This window comes from Lissotriton helveticus, chromosome 5_1 (assembly GCF_964261635.1).
Source record: "Lissotriton helveticus chromosome 5_1, aLisHel1.1, whole genome shotgun sequence".
Taxonomy (NCBI): domain Eukaryota; kingdom Metazoa; phylum Chordata; class Amphibia; order Caudata; family Salamandridae; genus Lissotriton; species Lissotriton helveticus.
In genome coordinates this window covers 360747612-360774148 of record NC_136065.1, presented here as the reverse complement: position 1 = coordinate 360774148, position 26537 = coordinate 360747612, and the positions used below count along the sequence as shown (strand labels likewise).

The following is a 26537-nucleotide window of genomic DNA, read 5'->3' as shown; positions in this document are numbered from 1 at the left end:
TCATGTTATTATCATTTTCTTTTTCCTTTTTCGCCGTGCTGAAAGGCAGTGGGGCGATGCTCCTCCGCCTTAGCTGAGGAGCCGCCCCTGGGTTCGAGCCTTGGCAGGGACCCTCAACATCCTGTGATTCTGGGCAAATCACTTAATATCCCCTTGCCTAACAAAATGAATGTGTCCCTCTGTAACGCAACTGGTGCTCATGTAAAGCACTCTGATACCTTCGGGTCGAGTTTGCGCTATATAAAACTTCCACACACAAAAAATAAAGCATTTACAAAGTCAACACATGTGGCTTGATCTATGTGAAGAGCTCTACCAAAAGTTAACCTGGGAGAGATGCCTTAACTGGGAAGAGGTTGAAAGTAGGGTCCAGAAAGGGAAAGGAGAGAGAAAAGGTAGCACTTCATGGTGTTGTATAGCCACTCCAAAGCACCATCGCTATAGGAGAGGACAGCAGATAATTTACTGACTTTAGTCCTTTTGTGCACCCCATGAGGAAAACCTGAGCCAGCCTTGTGCATACTCAAAGCTATGATTTCTGTTTTTTTTTTACTAACAGCTCTGCCGAAGGAGCTCCAAAAATGTGTACTGCTCTAGAGTGAGTTCTATGATAGTGAAAGGGCGAGATTTTGATCGATACCTTATATCTATTGATCCAAACCTCGATCTGGTCGACTGAACCTTTGTTGCCTGTCTGTAAGGAAAGAAAGTGCACCTATTTCCAAGTTAGTTCACCCAAGAAAGGACTCTACTCCCAAAGATCACAAACAACTTCTAGCTTTCAAAAGTTTATTGTAAAGAAATGATAAGCTGCAAATACAAGCATCTCAGAATGAGATTCACGAGATACACAGGTCCAATTACATACATGTGCTCTCGAAAAGCCCTCAGACGAGCAACAGAAATCACTAACACAAGTTCTAAGAATAATAAAGCTATCAGCATTGACGCATATCTCTCCTTCATTTAGGTTGGAGGAAAACGCAAAGGTTAGGCTGTCCCTACCCTGCTCTAGATGGTATCCCTACTTAACCAAATCCCCAACCTAATAAAGGTGTCAGCTGTGAATGACCCCCAAGGGAAGTCACTCACTCTAAGTCTCTTTGTGAAAACCTAAAGTTCTCCAGTCATGACCCCTCTCTGCCTACCCATCCGCTCTCTAAAGGGTCCTCAGGTCTCTGCTCTAACTCCACCCAGGGGTGCTGTCCCTAATACAAAACAGTCAACAACATTTGAGACGCCCCTTGCGGAACGCCCCTCACGTGGTGCAACTTCTGGCTTTTTCCATGATGCTTTGTCTTGGGCCTCATGCGTTAGAGTTGACCTTGCTTCACAGACTCTTCTCCGGCCCGCTGATACCCCTCAAACATTCCAGAACCCTCCTCCATGTCTGGGCCGTCTACTGAACAGGCCTCTATTCATTCATTTATAATTGTATCCCCCCTCTTCCTTTGCAGACAGATATCTGTAGCCAAGAACCCAACTCTCATATTCTTCCAAAAAGAATAAGGCTTGCAACATTTCTCAGCCCAGACATGTACGTGTAAATCAATGCTAAAACATTTCAGGCCTACAATATTTCTCATTATGATTATACCATTCAACTTCTTCATTTAATTAAAGCATGTTAATACTCTTATTCTATTATTCAACAAACATTTTATAAATCATGGCCTATTTAATGCAATGACCAAAAACTTTAATACAATCTGTGTCGTGAAAAGAACCACCTTCCCTTTCCCTCCAGCTCTGGCCCTGAGGCCTACCACGTTCTGCGTTTAACCACCTGCCATCTTACATTTTAACAGCTTCACGACATAGATTAAAAATAAACACATCTACTAAAATCATATAATGTCACACATTTCTGTATTAGTTCCACTTCTACTTAAATCTCTACATTTAGCTATACATTCAGAATATAATTGCAGATACTATTAGCACTCATGGCATTTCTCCTCATGATTTGTGCTTACTACAGGTAAGTGTGATGTACTCATACATTTAAGTCAGTTTGCGCTCTCTCAGTTCCCCCCTTTGATGACCTCTCGGGGTCATCATTAACAATTAAACTGCAGTTATTGCTGGCATTCTCTGCGCTTCCAGAGCCCTCAGACTCCTGTACTGATTATCTTGTATGGCAGCCAATCTCTGCAGCTGTTCTCTTTGGGCCCTTTCTGACCTTCTTGCTCTGTACCATTTGAATACTCTCACCAATCCCCACAATATTATCCCACAGATCAATATTATGATGATAGGCTTTAGAATATACCATACAAAGCTTTTGCCTAAGGTGGAAAACCACCCTCCAACTGTACTCATTCCGTGGCCCACCTTTTCCCAGACATTTTCTCTACTCAAGTCTTCGATCTCCTTGTGAATATTAGTTATGTTCTTAATAACTTTCTCAAGAGGCTTCGAATTGTCTGGAATGTAAGTGCAACATTCCTGAACCTTCAAAGCCTTACAGACTCCGCCCTCTTTTGCTAATAGGACATCTAAAGCAAGTCGGTTTTGAAGAACCATAGCCCTTATCGATTGCATCTCTCCTTCTACCAGCATTAAGGACTGAGCAGTGCTGGCAGACAACCTGTCGACAACTGTTGCCAGTCGTCTAATTTTAACATCATTAAGGATTACCCCCAAAAGAGGGAACATAGCTCCAAAGACATCTCCAACCATTTCTGCATCGCCTACATCTCTCCTTCCCCTCGAAGATGTCTTGCCCTCAATGATCACTAAGTCTTGTGCATGATATATTTTGGGGAAGACAATTGCTAAATAACATGATCCATACCAGTTGTCAGGTAATTTCACGTAAGCATTTCTTCCACATACAAAATACACATTTGGAATCACTTGCATTCCCTTTAGGAAATCCTTAGTGTAGTACTCTAAATTAAAAGCATGTTCACAGTCAACTTCACCCACGTATACATTTTCATAATACGTTTTGGCTCTGTGAAGACATAGCTTTCCTCTCTTCGCTTTATCTAAAGCTATTGGACCACTACTACCCTTTCTCTTGTGTGACTTCTCTTCCTCGGTCCAATCTGTTTTCCATTGTCCTGATTTTTTCAAAATCTTTTGTCTCCTGTAACGATCATCCACCTGCCCTATGAACTTCTTCTCGACTTCTGACACCTTACATGTCAGGTTATTTCTACGGGCATGTGAAGTATCTAAGGTAATCCAAGGAATGAAGAACTTGGCCAATCTGTCTTCACTCTTCCAGTAGTCCCATTTGTTCATCTGCTTATAATTTGGGACTTCTGGCAACACTGAATCATAATTGGAGAAATAGTATTCAAAACTATCTCTCTCATAAAATATACTAAGCAATAAGCTACATGTAATGCCATATGTCAGCGGGAGGTGATGGTATCTAATACCCTCGTCTACAGATGCCGGCAATTGCATGCAGACATAACAATCCTTAACCTCCATGGCATCCACGTATTCATATAAAAGTTTAGCATAAGCATTCGACCTAAAGTCTCCTTGGGACTCGTCTACATGTAACCTGCGGGCTTCTGCAGCCAATAACGCTTTCTCTTGAGTGTTTTCCCTTTTCTCACCAGCAACAGTAGGTGTAAGCGTCACTACAGAATTCGCATCAGTTACCTTTACCTCTTCTTCATGTCCCTTTACATAAGAAATTGTTACCACTAAAGCTATTAATATTATTACTCCTACTATTAGTGTACCTATTATACATTTAGCTCTGCGGTTCGGGGTGCCGGCCTCCATTTCGTCAGACAATATAGCTCTCTCTTCTCTTAGCAAAAAGTTCTTTTCCTCTCGTTCCTTTACAGTCTCTTTTCAATCCTTTTGTCTTTAGAATCCACACAACTGGAGGCTGACAACCTTCTTCGCAAAAGTTCTTTAACAGTTCAAAAAAGACAACCCTAGCCCTTCTCCATCAACTCAAGGGAAGTTCCCTAAAATTCTCTGCTTCCTGGGCGCTAGGTAATCTTCTTTTTCTGCTTGCTTTATTTACAAAGTCCTTTAACAGTCTACTATCAGATTTGTGGTTGCAGCTTCAATAGCATAGTTCAGTATTTCCAAACGAAGATTGTGCTCTTCATGTGCTGTTATCGTTGTACCAAAATCGGGGAATTGCAATTCTGAAAGGAACATGTGTTTTAACTTGCTGAGGCGGGGAGGTCTGGGGAGCATGAATGTTAGTGACCCTTCTTGTTCGACACCGGGTACCAACAGTCTTATTTCCACGGTGATAATGGGCTCAGAACTGGACACCACCACCGCTCGGATCCTCCCTGTCTCCGGTTTCACAGACATTTGTCGCCAGATATGTCCACTCAGGTGTGGAGTATCTTCTGTTAGGCACACGCACTCCTCTTGACCTTCTTCGGTCCGATGCTTCAGCGCCCTGAGCACCTTCTTCTGGGTCTGAGTCTTCTGATATCGGAGGAAGGGTTACCTCTGGAGTTGACCTCAGGCTAGAGCTCCGTCTTTGCGGCCAATTAGCTTCTCCACGTGCCCTTCTACTCCTTCTCCTTCTGGTCTGTTCTCGCTCTCTTTCAGACCTGTCAGGGTCAGACTCGTACTCCCAGCTGCTTTCTCCTTCTGTAGCGTCGTCTGTTTCGCTGTTGTACTGACCGTCCTCAGCTGGGTCAGACTCGTTCCCTGCTTCCGCTGGCACCTCTACAGCTTGGCTAGCCCCCTCTATGGCTTCTCGGTCCTCTGCTGGACGTCTATCCGAGAGAGGAGCTGTTCCTTCCAGAGGTGCTGGAACCCTTTGCGTATGTGACGCGTGGATCCAATTGGGCAGGCCTCCCACCTTCACAGCAGTGTTCGTGATCAGGATGACCTGGAAGGGTCCACGCCAACGAATATCCAAGCAGCTTCTTCTCACATGTTTCTTCACCAGGACCCAGTCCCCAGGATACAGGTCATGGCAAGGGCCCTGGCACGCTGGAACCTCGGCAGCCTGCACCTGAAGGGACACAGAACGCATGGCGTCAGACAGCCCCTTACAATAGTCCAGGATCATATCATCTGTGATATTTAACAGTGCAGTAGCTGGGACAGATGGCAGCCTCATTGCTCTCCCCATTAACACCTCATGTGGTGACAGCCCTGTCCTTCTGTCTGGGGTACTGCGAAGACTCATGAGAACTAATGGCAGGGCATCAGGCCAACTCAGGGTCGTTGAGGAACAAACTTTAGCTATTCTGGACTTGATCGTGCCATTGATCTGCTCCACAATTCCTGAGGCTTCTGGTCGGTAACTGCAATGTAACTTTTGGTCGATACTTAACGCTACACAGACCATCTTCACAAGCTCGCTGTTAAAATGTGTTCCCCTATCTGATTCCAAAAAGGCCGGCACCCCGAAGCGAGGAATGATTTCCCTGAGCAGTAACTTGGCCACTGTGAGGGTGTCGCACCTACGTGTAGGGTATGCCTCAACCCATCTGGAGAACACACAAACAATCACCAGGACATAGCGGAGGCGGTTGCACCTTGGCATTTCAATGAAATCTATCTGCATTCGATTGAATGGACCTCCAGACCTTCCTATGTGACTTAGTGCAACTGGTGTTCTTTTTCCTACGTTCAGCTGCTGACAGGTCACACAACGCTGGCACACTGCTTCTGCTGCTATTCTAAACTTAGGATTGTACCAAGTCTGTCTAAACACTCTCAGCATAGCATCTCTCCCTAAGTGTACGGGACCATGTATGAGTCTAGCCATTGGACTCACCATCTCATTGGGCAACACTGCTCTGCCGTCTGCTGAGACCCAAAAATGGGTCTCACCCATTACACATCCTGCCCTCTCCCATGTTTCCTTTTCAGAATCTGGAGCATTTTCTTGCATGGTTGACAGTTCATCCCAAGTATCAACAGTTTCCAGTATCATGGCTAATTCAGTTCTTACATTTATTCCACCCACATCCACCTCTGTGAAAGAGTAACCTTGTTCCGCGCAATACCGCGCAACTTCATCAGCATATCTATTGCCTTTCGAAACAAAGTCCTCATTTCTGGTATGTGCGATGCACTTTACAACTGCGATACTTGCTGGGCACTGCAATGCCTCTAACAACAGGCGCACAAACTCTCCATTGCGAATGGGAGAGCCTGAAGAAGTCATGAACCCTCTTTGAGACCATAACTGCCCGTAATCATGAACTACCCCATACCCATACTGGCTGTCGGTGTATATGGTGACTCGAATTTGATTGCCTGCTAAGCAAGCACGTGTCAGGGCAATAATCTCGGCTACCTGAGCGGAGTGTACTCCTTCCAGGCACCCAGCTTCCACAACTCCTTCAATTGTACAAACAGCATAAGCTGCTCTCAACTGCCCAACTTCGTCTCTTACACATGAGCCATCGACAAAGAAAACTTCGTCTGGGTCAGTCAGTGGCTCATCTACGATGTCGGGTCTGGGTTTGGTGCATAGTTCAGTCACATCGAGACAGTCATGGTCTGTATATTCATCATCATCCTCAATATCATTTGGAAGTGGCATCAAGGTAGCAGGGTTCAAAACAGAGCATCTTTTGAGGGTCACATTCTCTGCAGCAAGAATAACTTGCTCATAGCGCGTGAGCCGGCTATTGGTCAGATGCTGTGTTTTGGTCCTGGTCATTAACAGTTCAACAGAATGTGGCACGCACACCTCTAACGGGTGCCCCATGACGATATTTTCACATCTCTCAATGCTGACACCCGTTGCAGCAACGGATTTGAGACATCCGGGCAACGCTGCGGCTACTGGGTCTAAAGTAGCCGAGAAATAAGCAACTGGTCTACGGGCATTCCCATGGATTTGGACCAACACAGACAACGCGCAACCTTCTCTCTCACAACAGTAAAGAAAAAATTGTTTATTGTAATCCGGCATTCCCAATGCCGGAGCACGACACAGGTCCTCTCGCAGCTGTAGGAACGCCATCAAACAGTCTTTGTCCCATGGTACCGGATCGCTCACCTCTTTGTGCGTCAGTTTTTGCAAGGGCTTTGCTTTCAGTGAAAAGTTCACGATCCACTGTCGGCAATAACCCACCATCCCTAGGAACATCCTGACCTCTCTCTGAGTCTTAGGCGCATTCATTTTCATGATCGCCTCTATCCTGTCTGGTGACACTTTTCGTTTGCCTTTCTCAATTCTGTGTCCCAAATACTGCACTTCTGTCAGGCAGTACTGCAATTTTCCCGGGGACACCTTATGCCCATTGGCAGCTAGGTGATTTAACAAAGCAATGGAGTCTTCCCTGCAAGCTTCTTCTGTTTCTGACGCCACAAGGAGGTCGTCTATGTACTGGACCAGAACTGACTTCTGGGGCAGCACTAGACTTTCAAGATTTTTCTTCAACAGCTGGTTAAAGATCGATGGGCTCTCTGTATACCCCTTAGGGATACGACACCATGTTAGGACGCGATTTTCCAGCTTAAATGCGAAAAGAAAATGGCTTTCTTCGTCCAGCGGGATCGAAAAGAAAGCCTGGCAAAGATCGATCACAGTGAACCACTCAGCTTGGAATGGAATCTGAAACAGTATCACTGATGGATTCGGTACCACTGGACAACATGAAACGACTATGTTATTAATCTTTCGCAGGTCCTGTACTATCCGAAATTTCCCATTTGGTTTCTGCAGACCCATAATCGGGGAGTTGCATGGACTACCCACGATTTCTTTCAGTATTCCCTGTTTAATCATGGACTCTATCACGGGTTTTATACCTGCAATTGTTTCTGGAGTCAATTTATATTGGGGTGTTCTTGGGAACTCAGCATGCGGTTTCACTACAATTTTCACTGGGTCCACCCCTTTGACCAATCCAATCTCTTCCCCAGTGAAATCCCATACTTCTGATGCCACTGTCTCTCTCAAGTCCCAGGGGAGCTCATCTACTGTCAAAGTAGGGTACAGTTCCACGCATATTCTTGAGTTTGCAACTTTGAAATCTGCGTCATCATCATTGGTCAATACCTCCACTCCCTGAGGTGTACAATATATAGTACAATTCAATTTACACAACAGGTCTCTTCCTAGCAGACACACAGGACTTGAATCGCAGACCACAAACTGGTGCTCATCGCTGTACTTCCCTATTTTCACCTGTACCGGTTCTGTCAATTGGCTGGTTATTCTCCTGTTTGCGACCCCTACCACCTGTATGGTCTCTCCAGACATGGGCAGGTCTGGAACTGCAGCTGATCTGATCGTGGATCTAGTGGCTCCTGTGTCCACCAGAAATGTCGTAGGGCACCCTGCTACTTCTGCTTCAACATAGGGTCCCCTCTGATCTACCTCCAAGGCTGCCCCGAGGGTGCAGTCTTCTCTTTCCACTCTCTGTCCGGTTAATGGGTCCACATAATAGCACTCTTCCCCTTCTACAAACAGGGGCATTTGTCTATAGGTCTTACCCATACTCCCTACTCGAGGAGGTTGCGGGAACTGGGCTCGGGGAGGAGCCCCCCCCCCTTTGAGCACCTTTCCTTGGTATGGCGTTACCCCTCTTGTAGGTGCGCTTTGGACCTCTTCCTCCTCTATCTCTTGTTCTCCTATCTCTACATTGTAGGGGCACTCGCGTTTCCAATGCCCCACCTCGTTGCACTGGTGGCACCTAGTCGTTTTCTTCAAGGCAGCTATATCTATTCTGGGTCTAAAGGTGGAACTCTCCTCATTGCCCTTGTTCTGACTGTACTGCTTCTTTCCTCCTGTACCTGTTCCCTGCTGCTGTTGCTGTTGTCCCCCCTTCCCTGCTGCCTGCATCTGTACCACCATCAACTTTTCTTTTAGTTTCTTAGCCTTGGAATCTATCTCATCACAGCAGTACCTGGCATATCTCAGTATTTCGTCTAGAGGTTTAGTTTGCCAACAAATCGAGTGTTGCTGAATCATTAAACTAATATCCGGTCTCAGTCCCAGGACGAACTTGGACACAAATTGCCCTATGTCTTTTGGATCCATTACATCCAAGCCGCTATACTGTTTAAACGCCTTCAGCAATCTCTCGTAATATTCGTGGACTGTCTCTTTGGGTTCCTGTCTTGTTCGATCTATTCTGACCCAATCTATGTCTTGCATTGGCACTTTCTCTTTCAGCCAAGTCATCACTCTCTCATATTTTGCCATCACAGTCTCGGACGGCCCATTAGTCTTGGCATCTCTCTCTGGCTCCGTTGTGGGCCACTCAGCGCTAACCTTGCATGCTGTCCACAGATCGCCTGGTACTACAATGTCAAACAGCGTGTTCAGATCTATCCAAAGGACCTTTGAGATTTTTACAAATCTCTCCACTTGCTTGTACCACTCCACTGGGCTTTCACGTAATTTGGGGAAAGAGGTGGTAAAAGCAGCTAAATCTCCCCTACTCCAAGGGACATGTACATAATTCCCATTTGCAACTTCACGCAAAGGGTATGCTTCTATTCCCTGCTGTCCTGGTGTCATACCAATCATGCTTCTCCTACCGGTCCCTTTCTTGGACCACCTCTCTTCCCACTTATCTAGTGCCCTCCATGTCCTTATTCCAGTAATCAGTTCCCTTATGTGTGTTTTCAGCCCAATCGTTCTCCTCTCATCTAGGTCTCGATCTGAGTAATGTAGCCTGTGGTTACCCTGTAATGCTTTGGTTCTTGACAAGTCCACCATATATTTGCCTGCTAGTTCGACTAACTTCTCATGGACTGCTCTCGCTTTTCGAGTAATGTCTTTTGCCATATACAGTATTTCATCCTGTTCATACATTTCCATTCTTTCTAAAGGCAGAGTACCATCTACCATGTCATCCAGGTCTGACCTTAAACTGGAGACATCGAGTCTCTTGGCTTTTATCTCAGCTCGCAATATGTCTTTCGAAGGGGGCTCACTGGTCTCCCTACCATCCCAACTTCGAGCTCTGCGTTTGGGCTCGGGAGAGTTAATGGGTGGTCTCCCTCGCTCCCATCTCTCCAGGTCCCATGCTCGGCCATCCGATCTAGGAAGGTGATGGAACACGGGCCTGTTACCCCCACTCTCTCTCTGCCCACTCTCTTCTTCTTCTCTCCTCTCACCACACACCTCTCTGTTATTTTCCCTCTGCTCGCTACTCTCCCTTTGCCTCGTATCGCTCAGTATCCGATACGATCCTTCCTGGTTCCCCATATTCCCTGGGCTGCGCTCATTTCCGTCATCACAGGGACTATGGTGCGACCTCTCACAACTCCCATTCAGTTCTCTGGTGCCAGGTACACAGTGTGGACATTTAAAGCTGTTTCTGTACTCTTGCGCTCTCCTCTCCCCTTCACTGAGTATTGGGCGCGCCACCCCTTCACTCCCGGGGCCCCTGTTTTCCAGGTCTGTTCTACCTCCACTCCGGGCCCAATGGGTGACTCCCCTACTCCCTCTACAGTCCCACTCCGGGCTGCTCTCCCCAGCCCCGCAGTGAGTCCGAGCTCGGCTATCCTGACTTTCCCTTTCAGCTTCCGCAGCATTGATGCTCTTTTGAGCCTTCACTGCCTCATCCCACTGCTTCATGTACTCATTTAGCTCTTGAAAGGATTTTCGTCCAGATCCCCTCAGATCCATTGGCCATCTAGGGCCCCCAGGATCCCCTCCTGGGTCCCCTGCTGTGTGCATCGGTGTACTCCACTCTCTGGGTATCGGCATCTGACTTGGAGAATTAGTGGTATCGTTCCTCCTTGCCTTCTCTGCTCTTTCTCTGTCTTTCCGTACCCGTTCTTCCCCTCTCGCTCTCTCTTGGTCATATATCGATATGATAGGACCTATGGTAACAGGTACCTGTAGTGCATCTGGTAATGGGTAGGATGTGGCGCTTTCCGTTTCCGGCGCTCTTTGTACCACAAACCTCCCGACTACCTGTTGCACCTGATTAGGCTGGGACAGCTCTTTCTTTGGCTCAGGATCCCACTCTGAACTGGGAAGCGGTCTATGCTCTCCTGCATTGCCCCCCTTGTCTCCTTCAGTATTCTCGACCTCTCCCCCTGCTCTATTATACGGGGGTGGCCTGTCTGTCAATAATCTGTTTATCAAGCTATCCTCTGTTTCGCTCTCCTCATCTTCTTCTAGGGGGCTTTTATTTACTGGCGCCTCTAACACTGGGTACAGTTTATTTACTTCCATGTTATGCACTCTCCATCTTTTAGCATCCGCATCCCACCTGGCATCTTGCACTGCCCTTACCGATCGTTTCACCCTTTCTTGTCGTCTGTTCATATTTTTTTCATGCGCTGCCCTAATCCATGCATCTAGAGCTTCAAACTGGGTTGGTCTAGGCAAGGGTCTCTTTGAGGTCATGACTGATTTCAATCGATGTAACACCTCTAATCTGAACGTCCCGTACTTCGGGAACGTCAGTTCCTCATTTCCTTCAGTAATCTTACTCCACTCTGATATCCAAAGGATCGTATGCAGCCCGACATTCACTGCCATATAACGAGCTGGCGTACCCTCCGGCGGGGCTTCTTCCCCTTCATACGATCCCCGCTTCTCTTTCTTAAACACCGCTTTCAGCCACTTAAAACACTTCATAATTATGCGCACAAAATCCAGCCTCGCTACTCTGTTTACTTCCTGATGACAATCCACCAATCCTGTCGCGGCTTTGCTAGCTTGGCCTATCACAGCGCGGTCTTTCTCCGGTCGGCCAATCACTGCGCGACACCACCTGACGTCACTTTTCTCCGCTTCGCAGCAGCACCCCTCCTTTCTCAACTCGTCTCCCGGTTATGCATGCGTCCCATTCATACACCGAAAAATGACTACTTCCGACCAAGCGGTCACTTCTCTCGACTGTACGTCCACAGTCTATCTGTAATTGTCAACACAACTGACGAGATGTCTATCGTCTCTCTGATAGGTTGCTTACACACACAGTAACTTCCGACCAGCGTCCGTTACTCACGCACTCACTCTTACGTTCCCCCTATCTCGGTCTCTCGGGTGATCAATGGTACCTCATGACCCCCTTCACACTAGTTGACAATTACTCTGGGTGTCCGATACACCCGAACCACTTAAGCTCTCCTTGAACTTAAGATTTCCACCGGTTGCGCGCGCTCACAACCTGTTCCACAGTCACTCTACAGACATTCAACTCCGCCAGACATTACAACATAGATACAATACAAAACACCGCAATCTAACACGCATAACCCTTTATACTCACTCTCGACCGATACTGCTGCTTTTTCTGTCTCACGTCATCCGGATCTTCTTCAGCGGGCTGTTCTTCCGATCATCGATCTCTAGGGGCCTTGGGGTAAGCTAACCTGGCCTAGGTCACCGTCCTCAAGAAGGCAACCATCCTCTGCTACCAACTGAAAGGGCGAGATTTTGATCGATACCTTATATCTATTGATCCAAACCTCGATCTGGTCGACTGAACCTTTGTTGCCTGTCTGTAAGGAAAGAAAGTGCACCTATTTCCAAGTTAGTTCACCCAAGAAAGGACTCTACTCCCAAAGATCACAAACAACTTCTAGCTTTCAAAAGTTTATTGTAAAGAAATGATAAGCTGCAAATACAAGCATCTCAGAATGAGATTCACGAGATACACAGGTCCAATTACATACATGTGCTCTCGAAAAGCCCTCAGACGAGCAACAGAAATCACTAACACAAGTTCTAAGAATAATAAAGCTATCAGCATTGACGCATATCTCTCCTTCATTTAGGTTGGAGGAAAACGCAAAGGTTAGGCTGTCCCTACCCTGCTCTAGATGGTATCCCTACTTAACCAAATCCCCAACCTAATAAAGGTGTCAGCTGTGAATGACCCCCAAGGGAAGTCACTCACTCTAAGTCTCTTTGTGAAAACCTAAAGTTCTCCAGTCATGACCCCTCTCTGCCTACCCATCCGCTCTCTAAAGGGTCCTCAGGTCTCTGCTCTAACTCCACCCAGGGGTGCTGTCCCTAATACAAAACAGTCAACAACATTTGAGACGCCCCTTGCGGAACGCCCCTCACGTGGTGCAACTTCTGGCTTTTTCCATGATGCTTTGTCTTGGGCCTCATGCGTTAGAGTTGACCTTGCTTCACAGACTCTTCTCCGGCCCGCTGATACCCCTCAAACATTCCAGAACCCTCCTCCATGTCTGGGCCGTCTACTGAACAGGCCTCTATTCATTCATTTATAATTGTATCCCCCCTCTTCCTTTGCAGACAGATATCTGTAGCCAAGAACCCAACTCTCATATTCTTCCAAAAAGAATAAGGCTTGCAACATTTCTCAGCCCAGACATGTACGTGTAAATCAATGCTAAAACATTTCAGGCCTACAATATTTCTCATTATGATTATACCATTCAACTTCTTCATTTAATTAAAGCATGTTAATACTCTTATTCTATTATTCAACAAACATTTTATAAATCATGGCCTATTTAATGCAATGACCAAAAACTTTAATACAATCTGTGTCGTGAAAAGAACCACCTTCCCTTTCCCTCCAGCTCTGGCCCTGAGGCCTACCACGTTCTGCGTTTAACCACCTGCCATCTTACATTTTAACAGCTTCACGACATAGATTAAAAATAAACACATCTACTAAAATCATATAATGTCACACATTTCTGTATTAGTTCCACTTCTACTTAAATCTCTACATTTAGCTATACATTCAGAATATAATTGCAGATACTATTAGCACTCATGGCATTTCTCCTCATGATTTGTGCTTACTACAGGTAAGTGTGATGTACTCATACATTTAAGTCAGTTTGCGCTCTCTCAGTTGCTCTCTCAATAGGACGACGGCCACTTTTTCCCTGATTGACCACGCCTGAATATCTAGGGTTTGGACAGCATGTTTTCTCCCGCACAGAGAGGGTGAGTGTGGATTGTTGCCAATTGGGAGCTTAGTGTCCATGTTCCATGCAGAAAAGAGTCCGTCTCTGGAACGGTCCATGGCTTTCATTGACACACAAGACAGAAGTTCCCTTGGCAAAGAGAGCTTTCCCGTTCCTTCCCACTAGGTTGCCAGCCATCTGTCGGCAGTCAATTCCAATAGCTGCAAGAGGTGACAGTCACCTCACCTCACCTTCTGCTCCGATTGCTGCATCTTAAATTACTTACATGTCATGTTTATTTTGTCTCACCGCTCTTTGAAAAACAGTTCTTCAAGCAGTAGCTGCAACAGCTAGTTGACCGCAATTAACTTCCACTTCTGCCAGAACCTGATCAATACCTCATCTCTGCACTATTCCAGCGCTCACCAACACTTACATTGACCTGTGTCTTTGTTGCCTGAATGTTTTTAGCGGCTCATATTAGTTATCATATTTCTGCAAAAATACATTCAGATGGTTGATTTGTGATGATTAATTTACCTTTCCAATATATCCTTATTGTATTTTTCATCTTCCTTCATCTCTCTGCCCTCCAGCTCTGCCAAGATGGATTTTCATTCTGTACCTTCTTTCCACTTCATCGGATGCATATAGGTGCACCCTGTGATCACCATATCACAGAAGCAGCATTTTGAGATTAGTGTATCTCCTGCTTATCCAGAGAAACCGCGTAGCATGACCTATGTCTATTTGTGTCCTTCTCACTCCATCTTCTAACAATCAAAGCCTGATTGTCTGCAGTGTTAGAGTCTGTGCCATTACCTAAGCCTTTTTATGCATGCACCCTCTTCTTTCAGTGTGCTCAAGCAACCAGTATGGCACCAATTGTCAGCAGATCTGTTCCTGCAGAAATGGAGGTGTCTGCAGTCCAGTGGACGGATCATGCTCATGTGGCCTGGGATGGACGGGACCAGCCTGTAACCTTGGTAAGCTAATTTTTCTGCTCTTTTAAACTTTGAGGTACTTTTGTTGTTTTGGTTTAGATGCCATGACTTTCTAACCAATACCTGGTAGACTTGCCTGCCTTAAGACAGCAACACACCTCCCACATCGCAATGTGTGTCACAGTCTCTCTTCATCATGAATCTCAGTGAATCCTCCATTACTTTTTCCGTGGTCATAGACAATCTAAAATAAGATAGAGATTACCAGTTCAGAAGTTGTTGGGACATTAACACAAGTTGTGATCCATCACATTTGCATGTAGTCAATAACTACCTAAATCATGAAGATTTAACCTCGAGTCTGCATAAACGTTTTGCCTTTTTGCCTGTTTATGTGATAATATTTGAGCACACTTTACCAGAGCATGGAAGGAAACCTTTGGTGTTAAACAATTTCCCTTACATGCCTATGATGGTGCATTCCATTCTAATTTGAGTTAATCTGAAAAGTGTAGCTGGTTATTAATGAGTATTTATGACCTCAATGGTAGGGAAATAAACACATGTACACAAGGCAGAAATGTATGTATTAAATCCATACAGAACAAAACACAATGTCTTAGGTCACTTACAACACAAGGTTATTATTATTGTTTTACGCCACTTAAGACAATACTATGCATTAGTATGTGAGTGATATGCAGCGCTGTCTCAAAGAATAGTCCTCTTCGAGTAGGGAACAGTCAGGACACTGCTTTGCCACAATATAATCTTGCAAGAAAGAGATATATTTAGAACTGAATCCCACAAACAAAACTGAGTTTATACTTATCAACAGAGGCAAGCTGCAACCATAGATTAAGAACAGGCTCAATAACATACAATCTGCATGTTTCTTACGCACCCTTCACAAATGTCCCATTCTTAGTCTTCCAAATTAAATTTACCTTTCAAGGATTAGCCGATGTAGCTGGGCTATCATAATAGCAGATCAGTCTCTTCTGCAAGATAAAAGCACTTACCTTCCATTGAAATGTGCACGCCCTGGTTCTCACACACTGATGGGGACATTCCTTGTTCACAAGGATCCTGTACCTCTACCCCATACAGCATTAAAAGCCATCATGCATTTAAAATTGGGGCAAAATTAGTTTTCACAGTACCCAATCTCTAAGAAATCTCCACGGTATACCCCTCTCATCTCACATAAAACTAAGATCTCTTTGCATCAACAAAAACAATACATACTAAAAAAACAAGTACTCAGATGAAAACCTCTAACTGGTCATATCTATCCCGCACTAAGCACCAATCCGATGATAATAGATAGTATTCTAGAAATTAGCATGAGAAGAAAAAGAGAAGGTACAAAGATACACCTTCTCCTCCTTTGTACCCTTATTATAGAATGAGATTCCCATCAATGTCATACTAGTGCTTTCAATCTTTAATATAACATTGGTGGCTTAGCTCTCCGCCACCTTGCTGATTCCACATCCATTTTCCCATGAAAATGCCTTCTTTGAATGTCGTAATACAATACACTACATTATCAATCCTGTTGCTTCACTCTTTTCATAATAGCTTCACCACTGCTCATCTTGTACTTTTCCTCACACGTAGTTCTTATATACATCCCTCCTGTTCCCTCTAACCTCCCTGGGATGGATCATACCATTCCCTGTAACCTACTTGGGCAGGACCATACCATTTCCTGTAATCTTCAAGGGCAGAAGCATGACTTACCCTGTAACCTGCTGCCCACAAATAAAACAAATACATTGTCTTGCTCTATGTACTTTGAGTAAATAGTATGTATTTCTCATAGAATGTCCTGCTGGAAAGTATGGTCCTGACTGCAAGCAGAAGTGTGCCTGCAACAATAATGCAAGTTGTGACCGAGTGACTGGAGCCTGCAACTGCACCCAAGGGTTTTATGGACCTTCTTGCCAACATGGTAAGTTTTCCCTTCACTCATTCTTAGTTAATAAAAGGCAGATTGGCAGTTTAGAAATGCATGTTCATTAAGGGACATTTATTTAGCATGCCATTCCAAAACAGCAGTTGCAGTATGCAACTGTAACATCCTTGTTTGTGTATAGAATGTAAATGCACTCCTTTAGAACATCGAACCTCAGTAACATTGGCAGGTAACATTGATGAAATTTGTAGTCTCTGCATATATCTTTTGATATATATATATATATATATATATATATATATATATATATATATATATATATATATATATATATATATATATATATATATATATATATATTCCTTAACACTCTTCCACCAACCGCCGCTCCACTTTGCCACGGGTGCCTCTTACCGCACGGTGGAGTGCGTTTTAATATCCACAACACTTGATCCCAATCCTCGGATCGTTTAGCAAAAAAGAGCACTCAAGCTGTATTGCGCAGTTTACATGCCATATTTATTCATAGCATTTTGCAGTTTTTCAAAAGGAGGGTTTAACAAACGCGTTTCGGCGTCCCCGCCTTCGTCAGTGTAAACCTGCTTGACATTTTGTATGCATCAAATAAAGTTTCATTACGACATTCAGTCACATGGTAAAAAAGAAATAAAAAACAGCACAACATATACAATTCAGTCATTGTGGTGGCCATCTTTAAGTGGTCAACATAACACTGATGTGCTATCTATATTGAAATTCATCAACAGTTCATTTGTCATCTATATCATTTTCATAAAGGATGTAACTGTTATATATAATCACAGTTTAATTATTATTATTTTTTTTCGTTTTATTAATTTATTGGCCTAGGTTTTTTTGTGCCATTGGTTAACATTGTACCCATTGTTATGTAGCCCTGAATGGGCGATGTCCATTGCTATTTTGAGGTACAATATAACTTGATTAAAAATCGGACAGTAGTGGGGAAGCTCAGCTGGAGGCAACTGGAATACATTTCGAGATGATGACAGCAGTGGTACCCTACCCTATGTGAGCCCACATCTCCTCTTCGTTGTTCAGGCCCCCTGGGGACTTAGTCTGGAGCATTATGATGAACCTTGATTCTAGGGTTCTGAGTTTTTTGACCCAGTCTCCCCCTCGTTCTGTTCCTATTAGCTGATCTAAGACAAAAAAGGTTAGTGTTTGATTCTATGACAGGGATGGATCTGGGGGCCATCATTACAGCTAACACCATCACCGATGAACTAAACACCACAAACGATTGGGAAGAACATCCGACACAAATGTTGGAAGAAACAGGAATTCGACCGCAAGGTTGCAAGAGCCAAATGACTATAAAGTCTAAATTAATTCCAAGAACCCCACACAATGCTATTGATACCTTCCAAGAGGTGATGATTGAGGAAATGAAAAGCCTGCAAAAAAAGAAATTTAATGGTGAAAAAAGAAATTTAAAAAAAGATGAATGGGATATAATCAAAAACCTCAAGGAAGATGAAAATATAATAATCAAGCCAAGTGACAAAGGGGGAAACGTGGTGATTTTGAATCGACAACAGTATGAGAACGAGGCACTCTCACAACTGGGGAGAAAGGACCACTATGTTGTCATCAAGAGAGAGACATACATGGAGAGCATTTTGAATTTCAATATCCTCATCACAAAATGGAGAGATGAGGGTATTTTGGACCATATTGACTGGCAAAATCTGAAATGCGACCATCCCCAACTAGCAACGTTCTACCATCTACCCAAAGTACACAAAAGTAAAATCTTGCCTCCAGGACGGCCTATTGTGTCGGCTAAAAACAGTTTGCTAGAGAACACTTCCACCTATATTGACAATTTTATCTCACCACTAGTAAAAGATCTAAGTTCCTATTTGAGAGACACTAAAGACTTCTTACAAATTATTCAAGGAGTACAATGGGATGACAACATGATCTTGATAACATTGGACATTTCAAGCTTATATACATCGATAAAACACGAGGATGGACTTAAAGCTATGACATTCTTTTTTGGAAAAAAGAGCTTTAAAATACAGGACCCACAATTGTATGTTGATTAAACTGACGAAATTTTGTTTGCAACATAATATCTTTTTGTTTGCAGGCCAGCTTTATCTACAACTCCAGGGTACCGCGATGGGCACGTGCTTCGCCCCCAGCTACGCGAATCTATTCGTGGGCTGGTGGGAGAAGCACGTGGCCTGGGCGGGAACCAATGAGAAATGGCTGAACAGAATTACGTCGTGGACACGCTACATAGATGACCTGTTCATCCTGTGGCGGGGTCCACAAAGTGAGGCTGAAGAGTATATCAGAGGTCTTAATGTAAACCAATTGAACCTTAGCTTCACGAGTACCATCAGTAAAAAAGAAGTCTTCTATCTGGATCTAAGGGTCTACGTGGAAGACAGTACAATCCAAAGAGCCCTCTATCGAAAACCCACGGCAGGAAATGCTATCCTGCATGCGGGGAGCTGCCATCCAAGAAGTGTGATAAACAATATCCCATTTGGGGAGTTCCTACGAATGAAGAGGAACTGCTCGACTGATTTGGAATATGAAAGATCCAGGAATGAGTTGAGAGAAAGATTTAAACAAAGTGGATATTGCGATGGGGTTTTGGATCAAGCTGAAGCTAGAAGCAATGCAACAAAAAGAAATGAGTTACTAATTGACAAACCTAAGAGTGGAGATTCTAAACTGAGATTAATTACCAATTTCTCAGAGAAATCTTCAGAGATGTTTCAAGCTCTTAAGAAAAATTGGAACATTCTCAAGTCAGACAATGTTGTGGGGAAAGCATTGTCCGACTACCCACTTGTGACATACAGGAAGGGAAACTCTCTCAAGGATCATCTGGTCAATAGCCATTATGACTGCAAAAGAAAGAACAAACCATCAGTGACAGGATTCTATCCTTGCATGAAATGCAAAGCATGCAAGAATTCACATAAAGTCAAAGATTACCAAATACCTAGGAAAACAGGCAGAGCAGTGATCTCTAAATTGCTGAATTGCAATTCGGAGTTCACTGTATACTGTCTTATGTGCCCATGTGGGAAAAAATATGTAGGGAGCACCACGAAACAAACAAAATTAAGAGTCTTAGAGCATATGAGAGCGATCACTACAAGGGACCAGAGCTATCCTGTTGCGCGCCATTTTGAATCATTACACAATAGCAACAGTAATCTACTAACCTTTTTTGTCTTAGATCAGCTAATAAGAACAGAACGAGGGGGAGACTGGGTCAAAAAACTCAGAACCCTAGAATCTAGGTTCATCATAATGCTCCAGACTAAGTCCCCAGGGGGCCTGAACAACGAAGAGGAGATGTGGGCTCACATAGGGTAGGTCCGGATACCACTGCTGTCATCATCTCGAAATGTATTCCAGTTGCCTCCAGCTGAACTTCCCCACTACTGTCCGATTTTTAATCAAGTTATATTGTACCTCAAAATAGCAATGGACATCGCCCATTCAGGGCTACATAACTATGGGTACAATGTTAACCAATGGCACAAAAAAACCTAGGCCAATAAGTTAACAAAACGAAAAAAAAATTGAAATAATTAAACTGTGATTATATATAACAGTTAAATCCTTTATGAAAATGATATAGATGAAAAATGAACTGTTGATGAATTTCAATATAGATATCACATCGGTGTTATGTTGACCACTTAAAGATGGCCGCCACAATGACTGAATTGTATATGTTGTGCCGTTTTTTATTTCTTTTTACCATGTGACTGAATGTCGTAATGAAACTTTATTTAATGCATACAAAATGTCAAGCAGGTTTACACTGACGAAGGCGGAGACGCCGAAACGCGTTTGTTAAACCCTCCTTTTGAAAAACTGCAAAATGCTATGAATAAATATGGCATGTAAACTGCGCAATACAGCTTGAGTGCCCTTTTTTTCGAAACGATCCGAGGATTGGGATCAAGTGTTGTGGATATATATATATATATATATATATATATATATACATACATATATATATAAATAGGTATACATTTATATTTAGGTATATATTTATATTCACTGAATAAAACAGTGAAGTTCAACAGTTATGGTTAGCTAAACTTACCTTAACTTATGCCCCCGCAATGCACTGCTTATGACCTCACATAGTACATCACTCATGACATGAGGGAGCTTAAATATACATATGATTTAAAGAGAGGGACCCCATCCCTCAGGGCCCAGTCATGTCTCCTGGGTGCCCTGGAGCTCACCCAGGAAACCCAGTGTACATAATCAGGACCGTGGGGGAGTTTCAAGGCCCCAGTGATCTGAGCCAGCTTGCTGCCTCCTGTGGGAACCGGCATTGTTATTGCACACAGGGAGCTGCTGCAAATGCAGCTCCTTGTGTGCAAGAGCAAAATTTCCATCTCTTTCCCCGCCCGCATGTCTGTGCGCATGGAAAAAAATGAAACATCTGCTTCCAGAAGGTGGGAGCACTTGGACAGCTCCCGCCCGCTGGAACCAAAATGTTTGCTTTTGCTTGGCGGGAGTTGTCACAACTCCTGCTATGCAGAAGCAAACAGCTATGTCCTGGGGTGGGCACCCCAGGACATAGCAGAACAGGCCCTGAGGGGTGGCGGTCCCCCTGGCCATGTATAGCTCCAGAAGGGGGGCTGCATCCTCCCCCTTCTTTAATTTTCAGAGCCGACCCCGGGGAGGTGGTGGTCCCTGGGGCCCTATGTGGCCCCTCTCCCATTGTTTAAGAAAATGTTTGGTCCCAGGGAGGTGGTGGTCCCTGGGGCCTGGGGTGATCTGTGGTCATGCCCCATTAGGTGTTTTTTAGCCCCGGGGGCTTGCGGTCCCCGTTGCTCGGGGGTGCATGCAGCCCCACCCCATCAATGTTGTGGTGGTCCCCAGGGCAAATAGAGCCTCAGGAGGGGGGGGGGGCTGTGAGCTCCCCTCCTTTCTTATAAATAAAGCCTCGGGGAGGTGCCCCTCGGGCCTAGCCCACCCGGGGCTTTTTTCCGAAACAAGCACAGGAGCCCACGCTTTATTTTGTTTACTTCCAGAGTCACGGGTCCACTGCAATTTTTGGTGAAATCTTTTTTTTTAAATGCTTTTTGCCCTGGGGGGGGGGCGCATTCCTCTAGGACCCCACAACCAGAGTTTAGAGGTCAGGGTATTCCTACCCTGGCCCCTTTACTTTAAAAAAATAGTTTTCTGTGATTGAGCTGAAGCCGCTTCCCAAGATGGCTGACAATACTTCCTGCTTGAAGTGTTGGCAGCCAATCAGATCTTGGCACAAGGCCAGAAAGGTTAGAGGAGCCTACACTTCCCTAGATATAAAACTTTTTCTTTCAATAAGTCAAAAACTACTGAATGGATTTACACCAAATACCAAAAAGCACTCTTTCTGGACCAGGAGCTAGCTTTCTGCCAAATGTACTATAATTCCATCCCGCGGTTTGAGCTGTAGTCGGGTTCAAAATACCAATGGGAACTAACATGGGAAACACACTTTTTTACCCCACTTTTTCTCGGCCCCCATATGACAGATTGCCCTCTAACGTCTCTGGGGCCTTTACGGGTTTAGGGAGGGGGGCCACATGTCTCCCCTTCCCCTTCAGTTAAATCTCTGGCCTAGGGGATGGGGTCCCAGAGCCCTCTTAGAAGCTTGGGTAGTGGGGGCCACGCAACCCATTCCATTTATCAACATGTCAGCTCCAGGAGATGGGGTCTCCAGGGCCTCTTAGAGACTTGGGAAGGTGGGCAGGCACTCCCCCTAAATTGAAAATTTGCCGGCCCCTGTGCCCTGGTATTTCTGTTTACACACACGGTAGGCCTAGTGGGTCGAGGCATCCCTACCCTGTCCCCAATGTCTTCTTTTTTGTAGCGTTTATTTAGGATTGGGGACTGAGTCCAAAGTCCTAAAATGGCTGCTGACACATTGGTTTTTTTTTTTCTTGTTTTTTTTTACAAAAACCTGCATAATGAGGGCCTAGCGCCCTCGCCAAACCTTACACATGGGAACACCTACGCTCCAATCATGGAATGCCTCCCTGGAGCAGAGTAACGCAAGGCAGCACCTTGCTCTGTCTTGCGTTATTCCACATTTACCAAGCACCGCAGGGCCATACAAGGTGGCCTTCGTTGCTTGGTAAATCTGATTTAGTGTTGGGTTGCCCTTGCGTTACCTTGCATGACTCGAAGGAAACACAACACTATGATAAATCTCACTCTGAATGTGAGTTTGAGTGGTATAATCTAGAGAGAGTGCAGAAATCAGAGCAAGTTATCATTTTGAAAGCCTATCGACTCCCAGAATAGTGCTACATGAAAGCAGCTGACCACACAGCATGTACAAACACTTGCTAATAGTGTTATCTTCTGGAATATTGTAATTCATATGTTATTACCTGAAGCTCTAACATAATGTAAGCTTCCTTCCGAATTGCTCTTCCTATCTTTTGTCTTACGTGGCTCCCTCTACTGCATGAAGTGCTAAACATCTTCTCCCATGTTGATCCATTTGTACTTCCCATCAATTAGATGTCGCATTCCTACCACCGGCAGGGATTTTTGTCGGGGGCGAATGGGGATTGATGGTTTAATGAATGGGCCAGGATTGGACATCACGTGGTGTACCCTGCAATTCCCCATTTGAGTTTTCTTGTTTACATTTTGGAGACCAGAGAATGGGCCTGACATGTATGAACGTGAGGGTTTATATAACAAAGAAAACATTTTTCCCTTTTCAGCATGAATCTCTAAAGATTCACTCCTATGATCTTGCTGTCTTCATTGCAAAATTCTCACTTCAAGAAGCAATGTATCATGATGGGTACTAGGCTTTCTAACGGGATCATGTTGTAATCACTGTAAAAAAAGAATAATTGCATTTCCATTATTTTGAGTGCCTAGTCTATTTTTACTGAATGCTCAATATCTGTATTTTTGTATATATTTTCCAGCATGCCCTTCAGGTTTCTATGGATTCAACTGTCAAGAGCAGTGTGACTGTGAAAATGGAGCAACATGTGACCATGTGACTGGCCAGTGCCTGTGTCCCTCTGGATTCTATGGGGAATACTGTGAAAAGGGTAACACATGAATAACCCCAATCCTATTGATAGAGTGCATTGAAGCAGCAGTTGATAGATGCATATAGAGATTGATGGATTATAATTTATAATATCATTAATATGTGTAGATATAATAGACATAATGATGGGAAGGGGAAATGAATGAAATGATGGATTTATGTTTTCATGATAGATAATAGAAGAATGGCCATGTTCACTGAAACAGACTGATAGCAAATTGGACATATGCTTAAATGCATGGATGACTCGATGTGTGGGATGATGGACCTATAGAAGCAAATATTGATTAACCAATAAAGTAACAGAGTGTCTTAACCGCTTTCGTGCGTCGGACGGCCTCCGGCCGCCTGACGTCACGGTGGACGTGTGCGGAGGACGTCCGGGGGCCGTCCGAACCGCGCACGCGTGGAATTCTCCAGCACCGCAGGGGAATTCCGGCAGCAGCGAAGCGGTTAAAGCTTGGCTTTCTTTCTGAGTAGCTCTCACCCCTTCCTGATAGTACCCATCCTTACAAAATAAGAAAAGCTTCATTTCTGTTGGAGTATGCATATGGGTGGCATAGATCTGTTCATTATATAGCTGGGTCTGGTGGCTCAGCGGACTAATGGATCCACTGCAGGGGCTGTGTTTTACCTCATGATCACAGGGTCAAATCCTGGCAGGTTCACTCAGCCTTTCACTTATCCGAGGTCAATAAAATGAGTGCCATTGGGTTGGGTAACAATCAACATCTGTTATGTTATTCAGCGCCAAGAGACCTCATTGGGGTTAACGTGCGCTTTACAAATACATGTTATGTTATTATTTGTGATTCTCAATGGTAACATTCATACACTAGTGGGAAATTTGGTCCTCTAATTTAGAGTTTGGCTGACAGGTTACTTCAGAACAAACGGGGCAGAATAACCCATCCAGCAAACTCTAAATCAAGCTTTAAGACTTTTGTAGTTTTTCTGATGTATGCCTCTCTACACTAACCCTTAGAAAAAAGATTATTCACTTAACCGAAAATCTGCACATGTAGGTTATGGCAGATTTTGAGTTGCACATTTTTCTCCTAGTTTCATGTGAAGAAATACCTTTCTCTACTTTCCCACATGTATTGCACTATTAAAATACAACAGTGTGTGGGTATTCCCCACACTTGCAAAGCACCTCCCACTCTATACTCACTGGAATAACATATTTTCGACCCCATCACACATATACAAAAGTAGAAACTGTGGTCACGCATCAGAGTTTGCCTAGGAGTAAATGCCATCTGGAACCTGAAAAATCCATGGCTCCTGAGTCTCTGAGCTAGAATCTTTAACTGATGATTGCATATAATCCTTTTTTGCCCACACAAGTGTGACTTGTGTAAGCAGAGAGGGCTGGGAATTGGACCATAAGAAACGCTGATGAATCTGAGCTTACATGTATAAATATCTTCATTAGATGTAAGGTAATAGTTTTATAGAAAAGGGTTATTTTGCCTGGGAGTTTCACTGTGACTTAGCAGGGGACTTGGGGAAAATGATTTAGAGTATTCTAATGTGCTTTGTAGTTTGTGATGAACTGTGAAATGGAGAGTGACTGTGCTCTCCTGGCAATGCAGTGACCTGGTGTGTCGTTGCCCACTAATATTGTAAATTTGGCACTGCACAGGCTGCCTCTACTGCATGTTAGGGAAGAAGACATGCATGTTCGAGTCTGATCCACTTCTAGCCTTCCTGAGGTACCTTTTTAAAACATCTCTAGAATGTATGTCTGGCAGGATGTTCATTCTGTGTTATTATGTCTACCACCTCTGAGGAAGCCATATGAGTTCGAGAGGGATACACCGACCTGTCTCTGAAAGTAGCATACTTAAGATTTGTATCAATATGCTTTTTATCATATCAGGATGTGAAGATGGGATGTTTGGGGAGAAGTGTCAGAAGTCATGTGACTGTGAAGGAGATGCCCCCTGCGACCCAATCTCAGGCGTATGCTTCTGTCCTCCTGGAAAAACTGGACTTAAATGCGACATTGGTAAATAATATGAATAGATCCATGTACTAAGAAAGAGCATGTGTAGGGCTGATGGTGGAAAAAAGTGATGTGCATGCATATTTAAAAAAGAAAGGTATTTCCATACCAGAAATATGTTGTGTTGCCATGGTTACATGTTCTAAATGGGAGACTGTTTCTAAATGGCGAATTCAGTATGGGGTACTAATGTAAAACCCCCTGGAGACCAATCCTACTTTATATTGCACAGAGTTCAAATGATGACTTGGCTTACCACTAAAATTCTAGGTTCTAAATTAAAAACTGTTGAACATTTGTCCGTGCTGCATGGTCGCCCTGGACTTTGCACATTTTAATGAACCCTATATTTTTGCTGATTTTAGAACTGTGTGTACTTTACCCCTGCTAATCAGTAGAAAGTGCCCATGCAAATTGAATGTAGGTTAAGAGCTATGTTGGGGTCGGAAATGAAAAAAAATATATATATATCGGGGCTACAAGCCATTGTTCTGGATTCTTTTTCTTTCTGAATGGTATTGTTTATTTCTCTTGTGTTTGTTACCCCAATAAAAAAAGAAAAAAAAAAGAAAGTGCCCGTGCTCCCCCTTTAAGCAAGGACACATTAGCAGGTTCTTCATTGGTATATTTTAAAATGTACCCAATTCCTGTGTGTTAAATGTCACTAGTGGACTGTTGCACCTATTGTGCCATCCACTACAATGGAAGTACGAACATGGCCTCAGGCATACCAGTGTAGCCTGACTGTAGCAGTGTAAAAGCTGCATTGCAATTTGT

The 26537-nt window shown here is 44.1% G+C and overlaps 1 protein-coding gene across 1 annotated transcript in view; it reads left to right on the top strand.

Annotated features, from left to right (window-relative positions):
- LOC144753162 (uncharacterized) overlaps positions 1–26537 on the top strand; it is a 1401110-nt gene that overhangs the window by 1361177 nt on the left and 13396 nt on the right. Inside the window, exons 33-36 of the mRNA XM_078640932.1 lie at positions 14634–14762; positions 16549–16677; positions 23619–23747; positions 25635–25763. Coding sequence (XP_078497058.1) covers positions 14634–14762; positions 16549–16677; positions 23619–23747; positions 25635–25763 — 516 coding nt within the window. The remainder of the gene's footprint in view (positions 1–14633; positions 14763–16548; positions 16678–23618; positions 23748–25634; positions 25764–26537) is intronic.